General features: G+C 35.5%; 1 protein-coding gene and 1 long non-coding RNA gene across 2 annotated transcripts in view; both read right to left on the bottom strand.

The window, feature by feature from the left end:
* Positions 1–9,172: 9,172 nt before the first annotated feature.
* LOC122142449 lies at positions 9,173–11,022 on the bottom strand. The gene is made up of 4 exons (XR_006158611.1): positions 10,914–11,022; positions 10,664–10,809; positions 10,277–10,354; positions 9,173–9,499 (listed from the first exon to the last, which is right to left on the bottom strand). It is a non-coding gene; the product is annotated as an uncharacterized LOC122142449 (long non-coding RNA).
* A 5,359-nt stretch (positions 11,023–16,381) lies between these two features.
* Positions 16,382–27,817, bottom strand: part of LOC109077940 (nuclear pore complex protein Nup160-like) — an 80,202-nt gene continuing 68,766 nt past the window's right edge. Inside the window, exons 29-35 of the mRNA XM_042753417.1 lie at positions 23,535–23,645; positions 22,572–22,695; positions 22,379–22,480; positions 22,160–22,301; positions 21,205–21,330; positions 17,725–17,820; positions 16,382–16,765 (exon numbers count right to left, since the gene is read on the bottom strand). Coding sequence (XP_042609351.1) covers positions 16,682–16,765; positions 17,725–17,820; positions 21,205–21,330; positions 22,160–22,301; positions 22,379–22,480; positions 22,572–22,695; positions 23,535–23,645 — 785 coding nt within the window. The 3' untranslated portion in view covers positions 16,382–16,681. The remainder of the gene's footprint in view (positions 16,766–17,724; positions 17,821–21,204; positions 21,331–22,159; positions 22,302–22,378; positions 22,481–22,571; positions 22,696–23,534; positions 23,646–27,817) is intronic.

Below are 27,817 nucleotides of genomic sequence, written 5' to 3'. Positions count from 1 at the left end.
TTTGTCAGCGAGAGCCAAGACACCAACATGCAGTAGCTATTTTAAATGTACAAATGAAATCAAAGGCATGCAAAGGTCCACCATGACGTAACAGTGTTTCCTTCAGTGCCCTCTAGGGTGTCAAGTGGCTTGAATTCTATTTCTGCTGTAACTACTGGCATTTTTTTATGTTTTTAGCGGTAAATATTATGGATGTGGATCCACTTTGTAAGAGAGAGCAAAGACACCAACATGCAGTAGCTATTTTAATTGGACAAATTTAATCAAAGGCATTTTAAGGTCCTCCATGGCATAATAGTGTGTTTCTTTGAGTTCCCTCTAGGGTGTCAAGTCGCGTGAATTCTAAGTATGCTGTAACTACTGTTGTTTTGTGATGTTGTTAGGGGATAATATAATGGGCGTAGATCCACTTTGTAAGCGAGACCAAAGACACCAACATGCAGTAGCTATTTTAAATGTACAAATTCAATCAAAGGCATTTAAAGGTCCACCATGGTATAATAGTGTTTCTTTAAGTCCCCTCTAGGCTGTCAAGTGGCTTGAATTCTAATTCTGTTGTAACTACTGGCATTTTGTAATGTTGTAAGGGGGAAATATTATGGATTTGGATCCACTTTGTAAGAGAGAGCAAAGACACCAACATGCAGTAGCTGTTTTAAATGTACAAATTCAATCAAAGGCATGTAAAGGTCCACCATGACGTAACAGTGTTTCTTTGAGTGCCCTCTAGGGTGTCAAGTGGCTTGAATTCTAATTCTGTTGTAACTACTGGCGTTTTATGATGTTTTTAGGGGTAAATATTATGGATGTGGATCCACTTTGTCAGCGAGAGCCAAGACACCAACATGCAGTAGCTATTTTAAATGTACAAATTTAACCAAAGGCATTTTCAGGTCCACCATGGCATAACAGTGTTTCTTTGAGTGCCCTCTAGGGTGTCAAGTGGCTTGAATTCTAATTCTGCTGTAACTACTGGAGTTTTATGATATTTTTAGGGGTAAATATTAAGGATGTGTAAGCGAGAGCAAAGACACCCACATGAAGTAGCTATTCTGAAAAGTGCTTAAATTGCTAAATTCCACCAAAGGCATTTAAAGGTCCACCAAGGCATAATAGTGTTTCATTGAGTGCCCTTTAGGGTGTCAAGTGGCTTGAAATCTAATTCTGCTGTAACTACTGGCGTTTTATGATATTGGTAGTGGTAAATACTATGGAGGTGGATCCACTTTGTCAGCGAGAGAAAAGACCAACATGAAGTAGCTGTTTTAAATGGACAAATTTCATCAAAGGCATTTAAAGGTCCACCATGGTGTAACAGTGTTTCTTTCAGTGCCCTCAGTGATGTCAAGTGGCTTGAATTCTAATTCTTTTGTAACTACTGGCATTTTATGATGTTTTTAGGGGTAAATATTATGGATGTGGATCCACTTTGTAAGCGAGAGAAATGACACCAACATGCAGTAGCTATTTTAAATGTACAAATTCAATCAAAGGCATTTAAAGGTCCTCCATGGCATAATGGTGTTTCTTTAAGTGCCCTCTATGGTGTCAAGTGGCTTGAATTCTAAGTTTTTTGTAACTACTGCCGTTTTGTAAAGTATTTATGTCTAAATATTATGGATGTGGATCCACTTTGTCAGCGAGAGCTAAGGCCCTAACATAGTGTTACTCTTCACAGAATCGCTGAACTAAGCTTCCTGAGCTTAGTTGCACTAAGAAAACTTCATAAACACAAAACACCTATCACATTAAAATCTCTTTCTGCTCTGCAAATAATGTTTTATTTCATTTTTTAGAAACATATTTGATGTGGGCAAGCTTTAGTATTTACATTGCATAAACCAACCTTTTCTTACAGTGAAAGAAGATTGTCAGCATTAGTGGGCTTATGTTCACTTCATTTGCTTATTGGCTCTAACATAGTGTTAGTCTTCACAGAATCGCTAAACAAAGCTTCCTAAGCTTAGATGCACTAACAAAACTTCATAAGCACAAAAAAACTAACACATTAAAATCTGTCTTTCTGCATTACAAATAACGTTTTATTTCATGTTTTAGAAACATATGAGATGTGGGCAAGCTTAAATCTTCACATTGCATTTGCTAACTTTTTGTTACAGAGAATGAAGGTTTTCAGCATATGTGGGCTTGTAGTCTCTTATTTTGCTCAGTGGCTCAAACAAAGTGTTACTGTTCACAGAATCCCTAAACTAAGCATCCTGAGCTTAGATGCACTAACAAATCTTCATAATCACAAATCACCTAACACATTAAAATCAGTCTTTCTGCATTGCAAATAACATTTCATGTCATGTATTACAGGCATATTTGATGTGGGCAAGCTTTAGTCTTCACATTGCATATACCAATTTTTTCTTGCAGTGAAAGAAGGTTTTCAGCATATGTGGACTTACATTCTCTTAATTTCCTTAGTGGCTCTAACAACATAAAAAAAAAACACATACTGTAACAGCTGCTGCTGTATCTAAATTAACCTGATCAAGATTTTTCTTTTAATACAATTTCTTGGAGAGCAAAACTACACAGTCTTGACTCGCATTGCTTCACACATAAGAATAACCACTGCAAGTTTGTATCTTTGCTGTCTGTTACAAAGTGGATCCATATCCATAATATTTCCCCCCAAAAATGAGACCCCAGAGGCCACTCAAACAACAGATTTAGAATTCAAGCCACTTGAGACCCTAGAGTCCACTCAAAGAAACACTATGATGTCAAGGTAGACCTTTGAATGCCTTTGATTGAGCTTGTCCTTTTAAGCACTTTTCAGAATAGGTACTGCACATTTGTGTCTTTGCTCTCAATTACAAAGTGGATCCACATCCATAATATTTCTACCTAAAAATAACACAAAAGGCTAGTAGATACAACAGACCTAGAAATCAAGCCACTTGTGACTCTAGAGGGCACACAAAGAAACACTGCCGCTGTATCTAATTGAACTTGATCAAGATTTTTCTTTTAATACAATTTAAGCAAGAGCAAAACTACCCAAAGTCTTGACTCGTATTGCTTCACACATCAGTATAACCACTGCAAGTTTGTGTGTTTGCTGTCTGTTACAAAGTGGATCCACATTCATAGTATTTCCACCTAAAAACATCAAAAAAACACCAGTAATTACAACAGGTTTCGAATTCAAGCCACTTGAGACCCTAGAGGCCTCTCAAAGAAACACTATGAGGCCAAGGTAGACCTTTAAATGCCTTCATGGAATTGATTAGTTGAAGAACTTTTCAGTTTTTCCTTCGTGGAAGTATCAAGCTACTGTAACAACTGCCGCTGTACCTAAATTAACTTGATCAAGATTTTTCTTTTTAATACAATTTCTTGGAGAGCAAAATTACTCAAAATCTTGACGTATTGCTTCACAGACCAGAATAACTACTGCACGTTTGTGTTTTTGCTCTTGGTTATGAAGTGGATCCACATCCATAATATTTCCCCCTAACAACAACAAAAAATGCCAGTAGTTACAACAGACTTGGAATTCAAGCCACTTGAGATCAGCATAATAATCATTTCACACTGATTTTAGGAATAAATTATGGGTAGGATTAGGTTTAGAGGTAGGGAATGGGTTTAGTCTATATTTTTGGACAGTAATGTTGATCAAGGATCAACAAAAGATGCTTATCCAGGAACATGTCTTACTTGGCAAAATCACGGCGACCTGAACAGTATCACTATGTTAGAGCCACTAAGAAAATGAGGAGACTGCAATCCCACATATGCTGAAAACCTTCTTTCACTGTAAGAAAAAGTTGGTTTACGCGGTTTGTGAAGACTAAAGCTTGCCCACATAAAATATGTGTCTAAATCACGAAATGTAATGTTATTTGCAATGCAGAAAGACAGACTTTAATGTGTTTGGAGTTTTGTGCTTATGAACTTTTGTTAGTGCTTCTAAGCTCCTGAGCTTAGTTAAGCAATTCTGTGAACAGTAACACTATGGTTGAGCCACTAAGTAAATGAAGAGACTGCAAGCCCACATATGCTGAAAACCTTCTTTAAAGGAGCCGTATGTAGGATTGTGGCCTAAACTGGTACTGCAATCACTATAAAAATACTGTAGAGCGGTGTATCCCCTCCCCCTACCCCCTGACTCGAGGTTGCCAGATGAGCTGGAGGATTCAGCAGAAACGTAGGCTGCTTCAATGAGCTTCCAATGGCAAGTGACGAACAGACGTAACGTTACACAGTAAGTTTTTTTTTTCTGTTAATTATGTTTATGCTTCATGAGAGATATTTTGATAAGTAATTATGTATTTAAAAAATGTACTAATTGTCATTAGTTAAATATAATCGTAAAGATTTATGCTCGTATGTGACAGTATAATCGTAAAGATTTATGCTCGTATGTGACAGTATAATCGTAAAGATTTATGCTCGTATGTGTAACTTAGTCCACGATATACGTGAAGAACAAATGACGAATAATTTTTACTGAGGTAACATTAGGCTACTGTCTCAATTACGTTTCAAATTGCCATAATGGGCGTGCTAATGTTGTTTTCCTCAGCGTCTCAGCATAATGACAGAGAAAACGGGCTCCTGTAATGCATTGCTAATGTTAGCATACGTCCATGTAAGCTAACGTTATGTTACTTTGCACAAACATGCATAACTTTCTTCGACTGTCATGAATATATGAAATGTCCATTGACATCAAGTACAAGTTAGCCAAGCATAGATTAATCTTACCTGTCCAGTAGAGAAAATTAGCAACGTTGGCGTCTGTGTTCAAATTCTTCTCTGTTTTCAGCCGTCTCCATCTTTCAAAAGCATCTCCAATTTCTGAATTATAACGAGGTCTTTTTGATTTAGTAACATTAGACATTTTTATCCGACTGGAGTTAGGGTAGGTTACAGCAAAGCTGGCAACACGGATCCCGAAACACTACTGACTTCGTGATTGGTAGATAGGTGGAGGGAAGCGCGTCAGGCCAAAACACAAAAATGACAACATCAACATCAGTTGAGGGCTGCAAGTCCACTTTTTAAATGACAATATCCTGGCCGGACTACTGTTGTCAGTGATATAAGTATTTGAAATGAACATGATTTCTTAATGTCTAGTGACACAGGGCCATTTTATGATTAATTGAAATAGATTTCTTACATACAGCTCCTTTAACTGTAAGAAAAAGTTGGTTTATGCAATGTGTAGACTAAAGCTTGCCCACATCAAATATGTTTCTGAAAAATGAAATAAAATGTTATTTGCAGTGCAGAAAGACAGATTTTAATGTGTCAGGAATTTTGTGTTTGTGAAGTTTTGTTAGTGCATCAAAGCTCGGGAAGCTTAGTTTAGTGATTCTGTGAACAGTAAAACTATGTTTGAGCCACTAAGTAAATGAAGAGACTGCAAGCCCACATATGCTGAAAACCTTCTTTCACTGTAAGAAAAAGTTGGTTTATGCAATGTTAAGACTAAAGCTTGCCCACATTATAGATGTTTCTAAAACATGAAAAGAAATGTTATTTGGAGAGAGACAGATTTTAATGTATTAGAACTTTTATGCTCATAAGGTAATGTTCATGAAGTAATGTTGGAGCTTCTAAGCACAGGAGGCTTAGTTTCTATGTTTTTGCAACAAAGCAAATGAAGAGAATGCAAGCCCATATGCTGCAAAACTCAACCCCAAATAAGATAAAAATCCTCTATCTCATTTACAAAAAGCAAATTTATTCAATGTTAAGAGCAAATCATACAGGAGCTGTCTGTTTCCCAGCCTCACTAGCTGCTGCTGCCTGTCAGGAAACTGTTGATCCACTGACAGACGGAGGTGGGCAAGGAGAGCTGAGTTAATTTGGGCAGGAGGAGGTTTGGGATGATAGTGTTAAAAGCCGAGCTGAAGTTCACAAACAGGATCCTCACATAAGTCCCTGGTCTGTCTATATGTTGCATAACACATAATGCAGTCCCATGTTGACTGCATTGTCCAAAGACCTGCTCTGTAGGCAAACTGAAGAGGATCCAGCAAGGGTCGAGTAATGTCCTTCAGGTGGGCCAGCACCAGTTTAGTGCTTCTGTGGTGAGTAATGCTATGTTAGTGGAACTAAGCAAATGAAGAGAATGCAAGCCCACATATGCTGAAAACCTTCTTTCTCTGCAAGAGAAAGTTGGTTCATGTGATGTTAACACTAAAGCTTGCCCACAAGATGTTTCTAACATGAAATAAAATGTTATTTTCAATGCAGAAAGAGATTTTAATGTGTTAGGAGTTTTATACTCATTAAGTTATGTTAGAGGTTCTAGAACAACAAGTTTAGTTTAGTGCTTCTGTGAACAGCAAAACACTGTTAGTGCAACTAAGCAAATGAAGAGATGACAAGAGAGATCAAGAAATTATGTTAGAGCTTTTGAGCACAAGAAACTTAGTGTAGTGCTTCTGTGAACAGTAACACTATGTTAGTGCATCTAAGCAAATGAAGAGAATACAAGCCCACATATTCTGAAAATCTTTTTTCTCTGTAAGAGAAAGCTTTCCCACATGAAAGATGTTTCTTACATATGAAATTATTTTCAATGCAGAAATACTGTGACATAGTGAGTGTATGTAACATGTAAGTTAAAAAACCATGGCACAATGTCTTGTTCAAGATAACTTTATTCATTGTTTTCTTTTCACCTTCAGTCACACGGAAGGTACACATTCCAGCCCACAAACAGGAAGCCCTAACTCGTACTCACTGAAAGTGTGGAGAATGTTATTTGAATGTTATCTGGGATGCATGTCTTTTAAAATGCTCATTGGTTTTCATGCTGAAAAATAAGAGTTTGTTAAAGATGATACTAATGTCAATGTTTGTATGGTGATGTTAAAGATCATTTAAAGTACTTACTCATGTAAGTGAAGTTTAGGCTAATTAGATTGTACACTGTAAAAAACAACCTATAAAATCTACTCAGTAAAATTGAGGTAACAATTGATCACTCAGTTTGTGTGAGTAGATTATATCCTATATATCTGGGAATTACAGAATTCCTACATTTATCCGCTCTGAAAAAAAAAAAATGGTAAAGTATACCTAATATTTTTCAATACACTACACAACTAATTACCTATAAAAATTGAGCAACATTAACTTTTTTTAGCAGGCAAAAGTTTATCTGCTAAATTATTATTAATAATAATAGCCTATAGGAAAATGTTGAAATTTCAACAAACCACCATTATTGTGATCAGCGTTTGCTTTAGTTGGGCTCTTGACTCTTGCTTTTTATTATGTTAATTATTTTTCAGTGCTTACAATAGTGCATTATAAAGAAAAACATGTTTTAAAGTTAAGGTGGAGTAGATTACATGATACATTTTTGATGGATGCCAAGCTGTAATAAAGTTGATAAATAATATTAAAAAGTTGATCTTTCATTACTGATGTAAATGTTCTGTTTCACAGATGCAAAGATACTGTGGCAACGTATCTTGACGTGTGTATTTCAGATCCTGTCACATCCTTCAACTTCATCATCTGCAGAGAGAAACAACCACTCAATCACACCAAAATACACATAATTATGGACTCACAGGCATCATAGAGGATTATGAAAATACAGTTTTTCACTGGAACTTGGTCTTCATTTCACTATTTCCTGTTTCTATTTTGTTTTACTTCTTTAAGTATTTATTTAAGTTCAATGTCAATTGTCATTTATTTATGTATATTGCTAATAACTGTTGTTATCATTTTTGGTACAAATTCACGTCATTAAAAAATAAAATTGACACGTTTTTTTGTAAAACCCTAACAGATACTGGAGGATATTGTAATTCCAGGCAGATAGAGGAGTAAAAAACAATATTAATAAATAATATATACAAATAATATTAATAATGATATAAATATTTTAATATACTAATATAAATGAAAATAAACTAAATAAATCATTAAAATGTTATTTATAACACCATTAAGGTCCTATATAGCATTTTCAAGGCATGGTTCTTTATGGAACACTATAAATAGGGTTCTATTTAGCACTAAAAAGGGTTCTGCTATCGTTACAAGCTGAAGAACCCCTTTCTGTTACTGTTTAGATCCATTTTTCTTAAGTGTACTATGAACTGCAAGGGAGCAATAGCAAACACTCTGCATTAGTTATTGTAATAAGATCAAACTCCACAAGGAGATCCATATAATGCTTGAACAGATCTGGACATGGAATAACTGCTGATGTTGATCAACATTCGCAATAGCACTGGAGAGCCTGTGGAATTTAGTGGAACAAAGTCTAAGTGCGCAGAGTTTAAAATAATTTGGCCTTGTAAAAAGTCTTGTGTGCTTACCACAACAACGATGAAGTGGTCTCACTGTTCTGGTTACCAATTGAAAAATAGATTTACTCTTTATTATCAGATAACAATAGAGCATTAATTATCCATAGTGGATAATAAAAAAAGAACCTTTTGAGGTTCCTGGAGATTCTAATTGGAACCTTCACATAAAGTTCCTTTAATGACCCTCATCAGTTCCTTTTTGAACCTTTTTTCTAGATAGCAATAACATTATTATTGTTTTTGTTTCTGTTAATATTATTATGATTATTATTATTATTATTATACAGTACTAATCCAATTTCACTATATAGACAGAACACCATGATTGTCCATAAACTGTTTAATACATAAATATGTATTACAAACAAACCAACAAACACAAATAAACAACAATCAAACATAAATATGTATTACAAACAAACAAACAAACCAACAAACACATAAATAAACAACATCATGCATTTATATACATATAGACAGTTTCAATGGCAACAACATAAACAAAAACGTAACTGCGCATGCACGCTTTTGTGGCCCTAACTTCTGGTAGACTTCCAAATAGAATCAATAACAACAGCTAAGTAGTCCCTCTAGAGTAGATTATTTTTGATAACAAGCAAAATATGTTTGCTACGTAAATCAGACTTACTGAAAATGCAAATTCATTCTCTGCCAGCAGGTGCTTTAAAGATGGAGAAACAGAGGTTTCCCCAGTAACTGCTGTACACAAAGAAGCGCTGAGCTCACAAACGCTGCTTTATCAGGCATAGGCCTATAATATGCAAGATTAAATAAAAATGACATCTAAAAAACTCTAAACACACACCTCCATCAAAAAAACACAAAGATAAAAACAAAATCGCCTCGTTTTGATTTTTTAACGTGCAGTACGTGCTCATGTTTATTCAACAATGCCTTTTGGAAAATCGGTCAGTTTTGATATTGTGAGCACCACAAATAAATAAATGTATGGGAAACACATCAAATGTTTTGGCATTATGATACATTAAACAGTTTTCAATAAATGTCAGGATGTCTCTCAACTTTGAAGCATATTCAGTGTTGAAGATGAAGTGTAGAGCTGTGTTCGCATTGTCTACTTCACAGACCTCCTCCTCCCCTTCCATCATTATTTCTCTGCATCCAAGGCACGCCCATTTAGAAACAGCACAGGGTTTGGTTGTATGTGGTTCCTAAAGGAGAAAATAATGTTATACTATAACAATATTGAGTAGTTATGTGAAATGTATTATTTCATTATTATTATTATTATTATTATTATTAATTAAGATTCCAAAAATTTGTCAGTAATAAATCTTAGATTTTTTTAACCTGTCACAATGAGGCTTTGAAAAGAAAGATGAGGCTGTATTATTAATATAATAAAGATAATAGAGAGGGTGGAAAGTGGTCATGAAAAACTAAATTATCAGCGTTTTGGTTGCAAGAATCCCTTACTAATATTATATGTTGACATCAGTGAGAAAAAAATTATTATAAATATAACAAATTGTAATCAAAAGTATATGACCCCATTAAACGGATATTTTGTCATCATTTACTCTCCCTGATGTTGTTCCACACCTGTATAACTTTTCTCTTCTGCAGAACACAAAAAAAGAAATGTTAAGAATGTTAAAGAATGTCCATATTATGAAAATCACTGGGGTCCAAAACAACATGTCAGTGATTTTCAGTGACATTCTTAAAAAATAATTTCTTTCACAGAAAAAAAGAAAGTCATACAAGTTTGAAACAACATGAAGGTGAGAAAATGACAGAATTTACATTTTTGTTTGAATATTCCCTTTATTCATTCTTGCTGCTGTTACTGTGGAACCTGCATGGACACAAAGAGTTCCACAGAATAACCCCATAAACAAATGTTTAGAAAAAATCATAACCAAGAGAAGGGGTTGAAAAATAAAAAAATATATAAATTTAGATATTATGGATACAAATACACTCACCTCACTGATGACATAAAGAGATCTCAGATTCACCTTTAATAGAAGTGGAAACAGCAGGACAGCAGCAACCATTGAGACCTATAATTTAAAATTTGTAAAATTTAATATGACATACTATGTTTCTGATCATTGTGATTCTTAGCTTTACAGCTCAATGACTTGCAAAGATAACAACAAACATATGTGGACACCTGACCATCACACCTAACTGAGCATCCCATTAAAAATGGGAATGCAATGAAAGTTGCTTTATAATAGCAACCAAATGCATAAATGTGAGAAAATGTTGAAGTCACTAAGTTCTTCCTTAAATAATTATAATAGTTAATAATAATGAGTAAAGGTGACCACAAATTTTTAAACACCTAGAGTAGTACAGTAACTTACTCATGGTGTCTGTAGTCTTGCTGGCATCTCAGTCTTTAGGTTTTCTTGTAATCTTTTGAATTTGACTTAATCCTTAATTTTGGGGAATATTTATGCTTTCGTAGTCTCAGTTAGGTTCATTAAAGTGTCTCCATCAATTTCAGTCTCTGTTAAAACAACAGGAGTCATAAAATTATAGTTATAAAGTTAAGAGTTATAAAGACAGTTATAAAGTACATACAAACAGTATTATTTTAATTCAGCATACTACCTTGAGAGGAACAAAGGTGTCTCTTTTGAGAATTGATGATAATAGTGTCCTGCATCCAGGTTCAGTTCTTCAGTTCTTCAATCTATGTAGCTCGCGGCACCCTCTGTTGGTGAAAATAATAAATATTTTATTGATTCTTTCAAATCAAAGCCAAATACACGTAGAAACAGCGCATCCTTGTGGCACAGCTGATAAAGAAGAGCATACACAGCATATGGTGATATCGAGAGACACAGAGGAGACTGTTGACAAAGGAATTGTTGAAAAAAGTTATTTTTGTTTTCTTGTCGCTTCATATAACCCAGATTGCACGTCTGATGGCAGATGGAGTATTCTGACGACGACTTTCATACCTTTTATGGACCTTGACACTGCTATTTACTTGGCAGTCTATGGGATAGTCACAGGTCTCCTGGTTTTCATCCAACATATCTTAAATTGTGTTCCGAAGACGAGCTTTTAAGTGTTTGGAACGACATGGGGGTAAGTGACTAATGACAAAATTTTCATTTTGGGGTAGAGTATCCCTTTAAGCCCAGAAACCTTTGCCCTGGTTTAAATGCTTTTGTTTTCGAAACAATATAATAATAACAATAGTAATAATAATAAAAATAAAAGAATTACCAAGAAAGAAAGAAAACAAGCAAGCAAGAAAACAAAGAATCTTGCTGATAAAACCTTACACAACACATAGATATGCCTGTTACAGAAAGAGTGTTACAGAATGACTCAATATTTATATCTCAATAATATAAACCTGCACCCAACCTGATCATGTCTAAAAGGTGTTTTGTCAGCCTGAATTAGTAGCCTATCTGAGATTTGAAGGTTGAATGTGGTATGGGGAAAATTTAAAGGATGGACGGCTGTAAAATATAAAGATTTACTGAACAAATTATATTTGAACAAAGTCTATTTTAGGGGTAAGAATTTCACTTCACCTTCTCAATTTAACACAGTATAGCTTCTTTTTAAAATATTCCAGTGTGCAAATGGATCATTCAGTATTCTGGGATGAACAGACAGTAGTGCAAGTAATAACAAATGAACTGTTTTTGTTTGTGGTTCCCAGGAACTTGAAGTTGGAGACACGTTCAACAACCATCCCGTTAATGTGAATGGGGTCCACTATGTGCTCCTTTGTCTTGCTGGTGTTAAGGAGCAGGTTGTTGTCAGCGCACCATGCGGCCAGGTGCTGTACCTCCTCCCTGTAGGCAGTCTCATCGTTGTCTCTGATGAGGCCAATCACCGTGGTGTCATCTGCAAACTTAATGATGGAGTTGGATCCATGCACAGGTTTGCAGTCGTGGGTGTAGAGGGAGTAGAGGATTGGGCTCAGCACACAGCCCTGTGGTACGCCGGTGTTAAGTGTGATGGTGGTGGAGCAGGTGTGGCCTGACCTAACATGCTGAGGCCTGTTGGTCAGAAAGTCCATAATCCATTTGCAGAGGGAGGTGTTAATGTCCAGGTCTTCAAGTTTTGTGGTCAGCTTGGAGGGAATGACGGTGTTAAATGCTGAGCTGAAGTCAACAAATAACATCCGTACATATGTGTTTTTATCAACCAAGTGTGTGAGTACAGAGTGCAGCACTGTGCATACTGCATCCTCTGTGCTCCAATTTCTACGGTAGGCAAATTGGTGTGGGTGGGAAGCAGTCTTTGAGGTGTGCTAGGACCAGTCGCTCGAAGCGCTTCATGACAATAGGTGTGAGTGCTACGGGGCAGTAGTCATTCAGGCACATTGGGGAGGAGTGTTTTGGCACTGGCACAATGGATGTGGACTTAAAGCATGTTGGAACAGTTGCTTGAGTGAGGGACAGGTTGAAAATGTCTGTGAAGACCCTTGCAAGCTGCTCTGCACATGCCCTAAGCACACGTCCAGGAATGCCATCTGGGCCAGCAGCCTTGCGAGCGCTGATCCGGCTCAATGCTGTGTAGACATCTTTGGAGGTGAGTCTGAGGGGTTGGTGGTCTGCTGAGAGTGTGATCTTGGTGGCCGTCTCCTTGCTGTAGCTGTTGAAGCGAGCATAAAAGTCATTTAGCTTATTAAGGAAGGAGACGTCTGTGACCGTTGGAGTAGAGTTGCTTGACTTGTAGTCACTGATGACTCACAGATAATTAGTAGATGTACATACCAAATTATCATATGTATGGTAGTTGAAAGAATCCTGAGATTAGGGGTATATTCACTCCTGTCTTGTTTGGTTGTACTTGTTTGTTGAACAAACTCAAGTTCGTTTCTCCTCTTGGTGCGGATCTTTTTGGCAGATGCGAATACAGCAATCGCACTTGAGTGTGCACCAAACAACTGCTCCGAGACCCAGCTGAAGAGGTGGTCTCGGTCCTCTTCCAAACAAACTCTGGTACGGTTCGTTTTAGGTGTGAATATGACCTGACCTTGATCCGACCCAGCTGCAGAAATCACGCTCAGAAACAGACAGCTTGCGCACATAGTGCTGTTATTTGCATTTCAATGTCTTAAATCACTTTTTTAAACCACAATGCTAAAAAATACATGCACATGAGTTTACACAGCATTGTGACGTGAGCACACGAAATAAGATAAAGCTTGCCACAAAAATGACCATGACTGATGAGAGAGAATAGTAAGGAGATATTTAAATTGTTTACTAATAAACTTAAATAAACTTATTTTGTAGTCATTTATGTCTGTAAGGAAAATATTTGCTGAGTTCAATAAAAATGGCACTACGAAAGATCTCCATGATTAGCCTGGTTTTGCACTTCCTGTTTTCCACTGATTGAGAACTTCTGTCCAATGAATGGATGACCTTAGCACACGTGTGGTTTAGTTTAGTATTTTTGGTCCACTTGCAAAAAAAAAGGCAGTGTGAAAGCTAACCGCACCAAAAAAAAAAAAAAAAAAAAAAAAAAAAAAAAAAAAAAAAATCACCATTGTATTTGGTCCGGACTAAAGCAAGTGACCTAGCGGACTTTCCTGGTGTGAATACACCCTAAGTTTTTGCCCGCAAACCGAAATTAACAATGTTGAGATAAAGTTGCAGGGAGCAGTCAGTCAGGACAGTCTATTATGACAGCTCCCAACTTGGATGACCCTTATTTCATAAATAGGCTGAAAATTCATGGTATGGTTTTATAGCATTCACCCAGTAGTATGGAAAGGCTGAAGGACATTGCATAGTTAAGTAGAGTAGAGAAGAAAACATGCATTAGAGCAACTTTAGAAGCAGTATGAAGGAAGTATGCTGCTGTGAGAAGAGCATACAGAGATGATACTGGAGGTTTAAATGCACCCAACAAAAGATTAATTAGTTGATAAATTTCTTGATTGCTTTTTATTCAAATGACTTTTATATAAAAATCTTTATATATTAAAAAACAGATACTGAGAAAAATTCTGTTTCCCAAGACCAAATGTCTTTTTAAAATCTTTTCAATTGTGAGTAACCACACACAGCCTAGCGCTGTTTAAATGTATAGTGGTATACTACCAGTTTAAACTCTCTATCAAATGCAATCCATTTCAGTAGTCCAAGATCCTTCCCCAATTTTAATTGTTTACAAATCAAATACCACAATTTTAGGGTAAAATCTAGTTTTTCTATGTATGTTTTTCAGGGTTGGACAGTTTCATTATGTGTCTCTCTGTCTTTCTATTTAGCTGTATACTGAATATTACACCAGCAATGAATTGGACAAAGCTGGGCAAAGTAAAAGTATTCCTGTTGATTTGAAAGACCCTCCCCACCACCTTTTCCCTGGATAACTGAATTGCTGATACTTCTTCTAAGTTCCCATAGGAATAATTCTATTAAATTGGTTTTTACAGCTCTCAGCTCTTATTCCATCACAAAAATCTAAAAGGTACCAATATACAGTATATTACTTCAGACTTTGAATTACATTATTACAGCATAATGTTTGCATAATTTAAACCACCTTTTTTCAAAATGCTTTACAGATTTTGCTTTTCAATCAACTGCGTATTCTTGTTTGTTCACTCATTAAACATGAGTATTTGAGTTTTCAGTTCCAGCATGATACTTATATTGTTCTAAAATCAGCATCAGTTTAAAAAAGGTTGTTGGGTCTACAAGTTAAATCACCACATTATCTGCCAAGATGTTCTTCTCCACCGATTTCCACACCTGGCAGGTTTGTGGCTTGTCTGATCTTTTGAACCAAAGGTATGACAAACAGACAAGCTGTCTCCTTCCCATACTTCCCATACTATTGTTGTGGCAGAGAGTTTGATATACTCAATTGTTTATTGTTTAAATCCGAAGTTTTCTAATATTACGAATAAAAAATTCTATGAAACCTGATCAAAGATTTGTTCTGCATATAAGCTAATTAATGCTGCATGTTTTTTGTTTCTTTGTATTTTTCTTATATTGCCAGGTGTCTGCTGTCTCTTGACAAACACAGTTTGATCCTCATCTATCAGGGTGCATAACATGATGACAGCTGAACAAACTCAGGATTACAGGATTAGACTCGAGTTGACAAAACTCAGGCCTTGTTGGCACCGTGATTCTGATCATCAGTTTTCTTTTTCATCTCAGGCTTTGATCCTGAATTCATGAATAGCTACATGGAATGCAGTGTGACATCAATAGCAAACAGCAGATAAGGTGCTTTAAAACAGAGAAAATGTGATTTACTTCTTGCGAGAGAGTCAGTCATTCACTTCTTTTAAAATAAAGAAAAATATCATGCAGCCATCTTGCCAATAACTTAATTGACCCTCGGGCCTATCCTAGTTTTCATTTGTTCAACTGCTGGCTGATAATTCAGTATCTCAAGCGTGTTTCTCACTTTCATGTAAATTAACATTCAGATGACTGGCACTATTGTCAGAAATATCTACGACTCCAATTTGGCAATCCTTTGTCTTGTTTTCTTTTTGTGTAAAATAAATTGATTCTTGAATATAAAGTGTGTGCCTGAGAAATGACTGAAATGTCTTTTCTATTAGGATGGGTTTCCCTCTGTATGTCAATTAGCCCCAATTGTTTATATTTTATATAAAAAATGTATTTAAATAATTTCATCATATATTTCCTGTTTCTTGTGAGACTGGTCATATCCAAATCATATGAATTCGTGGCCAAATGGTTAGAGTCGGACTCATAACCCAAAGGTTGTAGGTTAGAGTCTCGTACTGGCAGGGATTGTAGGTGGAGGGAGTGAATGTACATCGTTCTCTCCCACCTTCAAGGCAGCAAAAAATGGCTGTCCAATGCTCCGGGTGTGTGTGTTCTCTGCTGTGTGTGGACTTTGGATGGGATAAATGCAGAGCACTAATTCAGAGTATGGGTCACATCACTTTCATCATAATCTAGTACAAATCTTAAGGGTCCTAGTCTTTCTCCAGTTTGTTCACCTGTGATGTTTGGCCAAAAAGAGAATGAGCTAATTTTGCAGCTTGGTTTCAAAATAAGTCATTTTTAGACTAAAAAAGGAAATTATGTCTGCAACATAGCAATTAAACAAAATTGTTTTATTGCATTCCTTATTTAAATTACACAAGTTAAGCCAAGAGTACAACATATAAAATTCAAGATGTTTTACACAGTGTCTATATAAAAATACACATTTTTCCATTTAAGAGGCTGAACTCTGACACATTATCAAATCATTGATGCAGATGTTGATACATTTTCCATACATTTTCAGCATGGGGCATCAAACAGCTCAGCGCAACTGCACGCCACCAACAAACATCATTTTCACCAACATTATTTATACTAAGTACATGTCCATAGTGCAGTTTTGAGAGGCTGTTAACGGACCATGAGTCTGTTTCTGCTGCTCTGATCCACCAGTCGGTGATACTCCGCTAGCTTATCTTTCAGATTCTTGTACATCTGTAGACAGAGATGGCAGAGAACATCACAAAACCCTTCATGTCAAATGTCATCCTACTTTGATTTCTTAATTGCCCACTTTGAAAATTAAGATTCTTATTGAATAAATTAGACTTATCTGTTGTTGAATTCCCAGTTTTGTTTTTTGTCTTTATTGTATAGAATCCCATATAAGCTATTGAAATCCACATAAATCTGTTGGGCTGTGTCCATTTATTGTATTTTCAAAACTAGAAGTCCTGATTGTTTTAGTGCTGTAGTTTTACCCTGATCGCCTTGAACATTTTTCTGTGCCTTTCCTAACAAGTTAAGCCTGGTAATTTGTGTCACAATAAAATCATTCAGATCTGAAATCTGCTCTATTAATTAGATTAAGTTTAGCTCATTATTCAGTTTGTTTAAATTACAACAGACCTAGAGGAGGCTTTTTTTTTTTTTTTTTTTTTTTTTTACTTTTGGGTCAGCTGCACCATAATAGATTCTCTGGACAAACAAGTTATTTCCCATCAGAGTCCAGGCTTCCAACTCATGCTGAAGTAATTTAGCTCCAGGTTCTCTACAGATTTACAGTGCATGTCAAGAGAAGGGTGATGCATGTCCAACTGCACTTCAGTCTCATATTCTGAGACTCATCAAGAAGTTAAGAGTGATTAAGAATGAAAAATTATTTTGAGAATTTTTAATGCAACTAACAATTGGCATCTTAACAGTTTCACTAATCAGACATGCTTTTATTAATCTGCAAATGACGTCTCATTCATTCATTATATAAAATTCTTAAAATGTAATCCAGACGGTCTCCCTACGTCACAGTACTGTACATGGATGGGAGAACAGCTAATATTTGATAAAATGGGTGAAATATGATCACATTCGTCATTTGCAGTGCGACGATCATGCAATAATCATGAAATAAAGCTCTCAGGCATCATGACAAATGTAAGTGAAAAATGCTTCACCTTTTCATTGATCTGACTTGCACTGAGGTTTCTTAAGAGCTGATCGATCGATGTATAAGGCAGCCATACCAGGGATGCTGTAGCTGAGAGCGGCCGCTGTCAGGAAATCAAAAGACAATAATAAATACACTCAAAAGTCTTAAGCACATGAGATGTTTGACAAGTTTGCAAACATTCCTTTGCAAAGAGTTTAATAATCCAGTAAAATTAGATGTCTGTATCAAGCATACAAAAACACACTGAGGATTGCATTTCACTAGTTTTTTACTGGTTTTTATTAATGAAGGGCCTTTAGCAATCTATTCCTAAACACCCCAGACAAAGCACAATATTTCTTTTATAAAGCATACCTGATTCAACTCAATGCCTAGTTAGCAAAGGTTTTTTTTTTTTGCTGCACGTGAAAGGTTAATGAGATGGCTAAAATGAGGCTCAATAGAACTGGATTGGGAAACCCTGCTTAATGAATATTCACGAGTTCACACTTACATATAATTAGCTGAAGTATATAATGCATATTTGGCGTGCTGTCCGGGGAAGAACTCCGAGCTCAGGAATGGCCCGAACCTAGAGTACCCCCCCCACATAAGTGTAAAATGAACTCTAAGTGGAGGAGATGGGGTGGAGGGGGGATGCTGATAAACCGTCAATGGATAGGGCTAAGTCAGCTGTATTTATACCCTAGTGTTGATTATCTTAAGTGAGCTCCACCTGTGCTAATTAGGCTAAGTATCTGACGTGCTCCTCCCGAACCTTGTTAATAAAACATCATTTAAACATACAAATTACAAATACATGTATACTTTATAAAAAAAATAGGCATACAGTTTTGAACAGTACTAAACTAAATGTGTTAATAAAGACTAAGGCTATGATGACAAATATATATTTTATATATATATTTTACAGTAGGGCACTGTAAAAAGCAAACAAACAACCAACAACCCTGCCTGTCCAGTTTAAATGTCCATTAAAATGCACCATTCACTGCTTTAAAGAAAATCAGCAGAAAGTGGATATTTCAAAGGTCAGAATGCTATTAACCCTCTGGAGTCGATTAACGCGTATACGCGTTTTGGGGTATTTTCTCCTGATAACCCCGAAAAGAACTTAAATTACACTTTCAGTTTTGATCGTACAGATAAGAGCAATACATCAATCGAATCTGTAAAGGGTGTACTTTTTTTTGTATACAGACATAATAACAACAAAACTTTGTGCACTTATAAAATAAAGATAACAAACAAGGAGTGCTGTCTGCAGCCTTTGTCTGCGCTGATCTTCAGATACAAATGCGTCATTAAAATGAACTGTAACTCCGTGAATACTCAACGAAGAGACACGAGAGAGATATCTATAGAAAGCCTGACAGGTCTACTTTTAAACTAAACAGGTGCTGCTGAAAACAAATATTCTGTGATAAAGTAATCCATATGAAAACAACGCGATGTCCGTTTTTCACGTCTCACTTCATTATCTTCTAATGCGACCACGCCCCCGCGCGGAGCGCGCTTTTGAGATTCAAATGTTTCACTGAAGCGCGCGGCTTTTGAATACGCCCACACAACAGAAGACAACGCAGCGAGATTGTTCTTCAAGTTTTTTTTATTTTACTGTTTGCTTCGCGATGAGAGGAGTAAGACATAATTCACCCCAAAAAGATGTGATGTGGTTGAGGATTTGAGATTTTGGATTTCCTCAGAAAAAAAGAATGAAGCACTTTATTCAGCAGAGATCATAAACATGAGTAAGTCTCTTATTTATTTATATACTTGTACTAGTTTTCACATAACGTGTAAACATTTTACTAGTTGGACTTTTTCCAAAGACTTTTTTCAAACTATAATTCCTGACTAAATGTATAATCAAGTGAAATATTATGAAGTTTCAATAACAATTACACTACTACTATACCATTCAAAAGCTTGATGTAAATAATATAAATGTAACAATAAATGTAACTGTAACAAATGTACCAATCATTGCTGTTCTTTCAATTTTATCCCCCCTAAAAACCCTGAAAAAAATATTCTAAGCTCTTTTCAACATTAATAATAATAATAATAATAATAATAATAATAATAATAATAATGATGATGATAATAATAACAATAAATGTTTTTTTGTAGAAAAATAAGATTGTTAAAAGGATTTCTGAAGGATTGTGTGACTGGAGTAATGATGCAAAAAATTCAGTTTGAAAGTCAGCTTTGATTGTTCCTTATAAAAAACTGTTTAACTGCACTCACAAGTGAATATTAAATTATGTTGTGGGATAATTAAATATATTCTAAATAAACTACAAACATAAAATTATATAGATTTATTTTGTCCTCACATTCTTTCTTGTAACTCTTCCCTCTCAGTGACACAGCTGACTGAATGGCTCATTATGCAGCTCATTATGCAGCCCTTTGTCTTCTCAGGTGTGAATTCATGATAGTTGACGCCTACTCGCATATGACTGTTTACCAACAAAAAGTGTTTTAGAAAATTTAAATCAATATATTGTTTTTCTGTAAGTGAGTAAACAAGATGATTTTCACATCATTTAGAAAAAAAAAATTCTAGGCTACAAGCTCCAGTTCTCAAAATTTCCTGGGAACCAATTTTCTATATGTGTTTTATTGCCTTATTCAAGTGATTTAACATTTTTAGTTTTTCACTAACCACGCATAACATTTTTTTTTCTCAAAAACACAATCATGTACATACATGCTGCTCACATATTATTATAGCCCAGTTTGTGCTGATTACAGTGAGATTAGACTTTAGCCATTTAGATATTTATAAGAAACTGAAAAAAGCACAAATGTCAGGGCATGACAAAACTTCTCCAGGCCCCAAAAATACCCTTAGACTCCAGAGGGTTAAACAGCACACCTAACTGATGACAAAGAATTGACAGAGCAGCCCTTCAAATGTTAGACAGTGTTATAGGTTATTACATGCAGATGTTTTTGGTCCAAAAATAAAAACCTCCGTTTTGTCAGAATTTAGCAGTAGGAAATTGCTAGTCATCCAGTTTTTAACTATGCATTTCATTAGTTTCGCAAATTGGCAAGTTTCATCAAAAAAAAAAAAAAAAAAAAAAAAAAACCTATATAGAGCTGAGTATCATCAGCATAACTGTGAAAGCTAATACCATGTTTCATGATGATTTGTCTCATGGGTAACATTTAAAGCATGAGAAGCAACGGTCCTAGTACTGAGCCTTACGGTACTCCATACTGCACTTGTGATCAGTATGATACCTCATCATTCACTGTTACAAATTGAGTAGTAAAGTAAATGAATATACCCACAAACTGCAAATGCACTTTTTAAAATTTTAATAGCAAGTGTATATTCATTATTTGCAATCTTAGAAAATAACATCCTTAATGTCTACTACAGACCATAAAGTTTTCATTTATTGTGGAATGTTGTGAGAAAAATCAAATACTTATTCAAGTTGTAACAGTAGTCAGAACTACATACCTCTATTCCAAAATACTGATGCCCCTTTCCAAGCAGAGCATCCACATACTCCAGCACGAGTTCAGCTGCGGACTCCAGCTGATCATAGTTCAGATAGAGACGCAACAGTGATGCTGCATCAATTTCCTGAAAGAGAAACACAATCATCCTTTATGTGTTATATAAACTGAGAACAGGGACAGTGTAGAAATCAAGTCAAGTAAATGTACAAAATGTAAAGAAAGCAAAGTAAACTTTGCTTTTATTTAATTTTTTTACAATGTAAATAAGCAATAAACAATTTTTCATTAGTGAATATCTCAAAACCTATTAAGAACATGTCTGCCTTATATTTAAATTTACATTTTGAGAAGCACAACAGCAGCAAATCTGTTCCAAGTAAATTTGATAGGACACTGAATTGCTGTGATCATTTTACAATAAGGTGACAATGATCGGGGTAATTTTATAGAAAATTACCAAAGATTGTAAAAAAGATTGTAAAAGCATAGATAATGTTGTATATACAATTGCACTGGTCATAAACTACAAAACAGTTCATAACTTGCAATACAAGGCTCTTAATCATAATTAAACTAAGCGAAAAAAATCAATTTACGTGGTCGTGAACAGCATTTCCTTTTGATTTTATGTTTGCTGAGCTGCACAATATGTTAGGCTTTTTACATCAAAACCCGTTGAGGTGAGAAATGAAAAGCCAGTTCTACTCTGATTTTAGCTCTGATATAAACACTCTGTTTCAGGGTCATGCACCTTTATGACTTACGACTTACATCACTAGGGCCCTATGAAATCCACTTTATTTTTTCCCAAATTGTATTTTATTTTTTTCCAAATTCCGCTTTTTCCATTTGATTTTTTTCTGGATTCATTTTTTTCTGGACTCCTTTTTAATGGTTAAAAAGATATGATGATATAATGCTAAGAATAATAATAATAATAAAAAAACATCCACCTTGTAGGAGTTGAGCAGCCAATCAGGCACTGGCACACCATGTGACAGCAGCTTGTTGATGACACAGCGATGATATTGAGCGTTCTGTAAGGGATAATTTTCCAAATAATGAGCTAACAGCCGCCAAGCTTCATCTGTCGCGCTGTGTGGAGAGAAATTCAGTTTAGGAAGAGACAGAGCAGAGTTCATTGTAATGAGTATTTTAGTATTTTAACAGACCTGGACTCTTTAGTAGTAATAACAGTTGGCAACTGATTAGCTGCAAGCCAGTTCCACACCTCCGTCTGGTCCTGATCGCCTTTATACTGCAGTTTGATACACCTACACACACACAAAAATATGCCGTGCAGAAGTCAGAACGAAAAGCACCCAGCTGATTTTGACTGGGCAGACACAGGAGCTTTCAACTTACTTGAAGGTCAGTCCTTCAAAGACGGGTGTGAGGGATAAGTTAAAGGTCTGACATAGTGTCAAGGCTGTGTCAAAAAGTCCTGTTTGCACCAGCAGAGCCACCATCTCTTGTGAAGATGCACCTCCTATAAGAGAAATAACACCAGGATCAAGTTAACACTAGAATCACCAGTTTTAGCCTACTAAAAGCTTTGGATTAATTATAAATTTTTGTTTTGCAATTTTTTATCGTTGATTGTTTGCTGCTGTGTTGAAATTTATTCTAGTCTGCCCATTTCCTGAAAAAATAAAAATAAAAAAATCATCTATGATGCAATGAATAAAACAATTTTTGTAATTACTCCAAGTTTACTGGTACTGTTTACTTATACAAATTATAAACGATATAACTAAACAAATGAATAATTAGGTGAAACTGTGCGCTTGAATGTGTCATTGCATCATACATCCTATGCAGAAATAACCTCTTGTGATTCTTACAATTCATTGGGAGAATTTGCTGCTCAATCCTCTATGAAAGATTCCTTGAACTGTGAGATATTGAATTTAGATGTGTATTCAGAAAAGTAGATGTGTGTTTGTGTGTGAGAAGAGAGGAGAGAAAATAGCTTCAGGATATGAACAAGGTTGTTCAAAAATAAAAAAACAGCAGCAGCTCATGTTAACCTGTTTCACCTAGTAAATCAATGCACAAAAACATTACGTTCAGTTTCTTAAGTGTAAAGTACTTTTTTTTTTTTACATTATCCCATAATCACCAGAAGCCTGGATGTAGTTTTGAGATTGTGTTCATAGCTCAGGAAAGCTTAATTGTAAAAAAAGTGCATTAGAAAACTCAACTGTACATATGGCAGAATATAAGATTGTCATACTAGTGATACTGATAAAGGCAACATAATTTAATCAATTTAAAATTGGACAAAAGCGTCTTCCAAAAGAAAACATGTATCCCCCATGTCATTACCTGCAATGGCGGCTGAGGGGGGGTCCTGCTGAGCCAATGTCAGTCGACTCCGAGCAAGAACATACTCTTTCTCCAAGTCTTTCAGCTCAAGAATGTCGATCTGTTGACTTACTGTGATCACATGACAAACAACTTTGAAATGTGTAGCATTTAAAACCAACACAACAGTAGATTTTGCTGATATTTATAACTATCTAAAATGCACTGCTTATCAGATTAAGAGGCCAATAGTTTTAAAAATCTACACTGCCATTCAGAAGTTTGGGATCAGTAAGATTTTTAACGTTTTAAATATTCTTGTGCTTATCAAGGCTGCATTTGTTTGATCAAAATACAGAAAGAAACAGTAATATTATGAAATATTATTACAATTTAAAATGACAGTTTTCTATTTCAATATACCTTGAAATGTAATTTATTCCTGTTATGCAAAGCTGAATTTTCAGCATCATTACTCGTCTTCAGTGTCACATGATCCATTCAGAAATCATTCTAATATGCTGATCATCATTAGAAATGTTGAAAACCATTGTGCTGCTTAATATACAGTGGGGAAAATATTTATTTGGTCCCCTGCTGATTTTGTAAGTTTGCCCACTTGAAAAGAAATGAAGGGTCTGTCATTTTTATGGTAGGTTTATTTTAACAGATAGAGACAGAATATCAACCGAAAAAAAAAAAATCCAGAAAAAAATTATATTAAGGCTAGAAATTTATTTGCATTTCAGTGAGTGAAATAAGTATTTGATCCCCTACCAACCAGCAAGAATTCTGGCTCCCACAGGTTACAGATTAGTCCTGTCACTTTAAGAAGATACTCCTAATGTCCGCTCGTTGGGTGTATAAGACACCTGTCCATGCAATCTGTATCTTCCATTCCAACCTCTCCATCACCATGGGCAAGACCAAAGAGCTGTCAAAGGATGTCAGAGACAAGATTGTAGATCTGCACAAGGCTTGAATGGGCTACAAGACCATCAGCTAGAAGCTTGGTGAGAAGGAGACAACTATTGGTGCGATTATTCGGAAATGGAAGAAACACAAAATAACCAATCTCCTTCGGTCTGGAGCTCCGTGCAAGATCTTGCCTTCTGGGGTAAGGATGATCATGAGAAAGGTGAGGGATCAGCCCAGAACTACACGGGAGGAGCTTGTTAATGATCTTAAGGGAGTTGGGATCACAGACACCAAGCAAAACATTGTTAACACACTACACTGCAATGGACTGAAATCCTGCAGTGCACGCAAGGTCCCCCTGCTCAAGAAGGCACATGTACAGGTCCGTTTAAAGCAGGAGTCTCCAACCTTATTTAATTTGGGAGCTACTTTTTAAAAATGAAAGCGGGTGAGAGCTACCAATGTTATAAAGTACTTAAAGGGATAGTTCACCCAAAAATCAAAATTATGTCATTAATGACTCACCCTCATGTCGTTCCAAACCCGTGAGACCTTCGTTCATCTTCGGAACACAGTTTAAGATATTTTAGATTTAGTCCGAGAGCTTTCTGTCCCTCCATTGAGAATGTATGTACGGTATACTGTCCACGTCCAGAAAGGTAATAAAAACATCTTCAAAGTAGTCCATGTGACATCAGAGGGTCCGTTAGAATTTTTTGAAGCATCGAAAATACATTTTGGTCCAAAAATATCAAAAACTACGACTTTATTCAGCATAGACTTCTCTCCCAGGTCTGTTAGGAGCGCGTTCACAACACTGCAGTTTAGTGATATCCGGTTCGCGAACGAATCACTCGATGTAAACGGATCTTCTTGAACCAGTTCACCAAATCGAACTGAATCGTTTGAAACGGTTCGCATCAACAATAAGCATTAATCCACAAATGACTTAAGCTGTTAACTTTTTTAACATGGCTGACACTCCCTCTGAGTTCAAATAAACCAATATCCCGGAGTAATTCATTTACTCAAACAGTACACTGACTGAGCCGAGCCAGATAACGAACGAAACATCGACTCGTTCTCGAGTCAAGAACCGGTTGCATCGGTTTTCGGATCACCGGTAGTGATGGGAAGTTCTGTTCTTCTCCGCGAACCGGTTCTTTCGGACAGTTTGATTCAATAAACCAGTTGCCGAAAACGGTTCACCAGTTCTTTTGCGCTCGACGTAATGACTTCATTGGCGATGATTGCCCTTGATTCAAGCCTTCAGTTTACCCGCGCTCATAACATTAACACAGAATCGGTTCAGAATCAATCACAAAAAGAACCAGTTCGGTTCAGACGCGATGTGTGTCAGTCTGCTTCACGCATGCGCAGTATCATCAGCTCCTCGGTTCTCGAACCGGACGCGTCCGACAGAAACTTATAATATATCAGCCTTTCACATTTTTTTTATTTTTATTTTTTTTTTATATAAAAGGAGGGGTCAGAATGAAAAATTTAAATTTATCTGCTCCATAAACAGTTTTACATAAGCTAATGTGCATTCTAAAAATCTCAACACCTCTGACAACAATGTAGGCTATTTTCCATCGACCGGTTAAGATTTACAACAAAAATCTTGTCTGATTTTGCATTTGTCTGAATAAAAATATGGCAGACTGAATTAATTTGTAAAACCACAGGTTGACAGCAGAGGGCGCTTATGAAATGCAGAACAGAGCTGTTTCCACGGTAACCTATTATGCATTCACACAAATAATGAAATCATATATTCTTTCATATAATTTCCCTCAGCAGTCTGCCTTCAGTCATTTTTTCACACAAACGAAACTACTCTGTGTTGCGTCATAATCAAATATGGGTTCAATGATAATTAAAATAAATAACTACTGTGAGTTTTTCAAATCGCGATAATCAAATATGGGTTCAATGATAATTAAAATAACCTCACAGCCTATATGTCAATATGTCTTGGCAGGGGCGATTCTAGGATTTTCATTCTAGAGGGGCTCAGCCAGGGGCGTAGCCATCTTTTCAGAAGTGAGGGGGACAGAAATCAAACACACATACATATACATATATATATATATATATATATATATATATATATAAACATTACAATATAACATTTCTGTTATCTATATAGCCTACCAGTCAACAGTTTTTGAACAGTAAGTAATTTTAATGTTTTTTAAGAAGTCTCTTCTGCTCACCAAGCCCTTTATTTATTTTATCCAAAGTACAGCAAAAGCAGTAATATTGTGAAATATTTTTTACTATTTAAACTGTTTTCTATTTGAATATATTTTTAAATTTAATTTATTCCTGTGATCAAAGGTGAATTTTCAGCATCATTACTCCAGTCTTCAGTGTCACATCCTTCAGAAATCATTCTTATATGCTGATTATCAATATTTAAAACAGAGGAGTACTTTTTTCAGTATTCTTTGATGAATAGAAGGATCCAAAGATCAGCATTTATGTGAAATAAAAAGCTTTTGCAACACTATATCATTCAAAAGCTTAGAGTCAGTATAATTTTTATTTTTTGGAAAATAAATTATAAAAATGAATACTTTTATTTAGCAAGGATTCTTTAAATTGATCAAAGTGAAAGACATAATTTTACTAAAGATTTATATTTCAGATAAATGCTGTTCTTCTGAACTTTCTATTCATCAAAGAAACCTGAAAAAAATTCTACTCACCTGTTTTCAAAATCATCATAAATGTTTTTTAGCAGCAAATCAGAATATCAGAATTATTTTTGAAGGATCGTGTGACTGGAGTAATGATGCTAAAAATTCAGCTTTGAAATCTCAAATTACATTTCGAAATATATATTTTCAAATAGAAAACAATTATTTAAATAGGCTAGTTAAAATATTTCAAAATTTTACTGTTTTGCTGTACTTTGGATCAAATAAATGCAGGCTTGGTGAACAGATGAGACTTCTTTAAAAAACATTAACAAGCTTACTGTTCAAAAACTTTTGACTAGTAGTGGATACTATAGGCAACTTTTATTTTTCTTTAATTTCTAGCTTTTAATTGGATTAGAAATCTGTAACTGCTGAACAATAACAAATAATAATGATTTGTTTATATACCACAAGCGCTTTTTTTTATCACATAATAAGGCAGAATAGTTTCTATACTGTAATAAATGCTATGTTAATTAGCACTGCATTGTTCATATACTTTATCACCTGCTGGAGATGACTTGAAAAACCATATATTGTCGCAATCGTATGTTTAATGTCTTTGTGATTCCAAAAGTTTCTGTGTTTTCATAAAGCAATAGCTGGACGCTTTTGTCCATATTAGGAATTTCCTGGTATGACTTTCTGCGCGAGAGCACCCTCCGGCTTTGATTATGA

This window comes from Cyprinus carpio, chromosome B25 (assembly GCF_018340385.1).
Source record: "Cyprinus carpio isolate SPL01 chromosome B25, ASM1834038v1, whole genome shotgun sequence".
Lineage (NCBI taxonomy): Eukaryota > Metazoa > Chordata > Actinopteri > Cypriniformes > Cyprinidae > Cyprinus > Cyprinus carpio.
The sequence above is the reverse complement of the archived record's forward strand: the minus strand, read 5'-3'. Positions and strand labels throughout refer to the sequence as shown.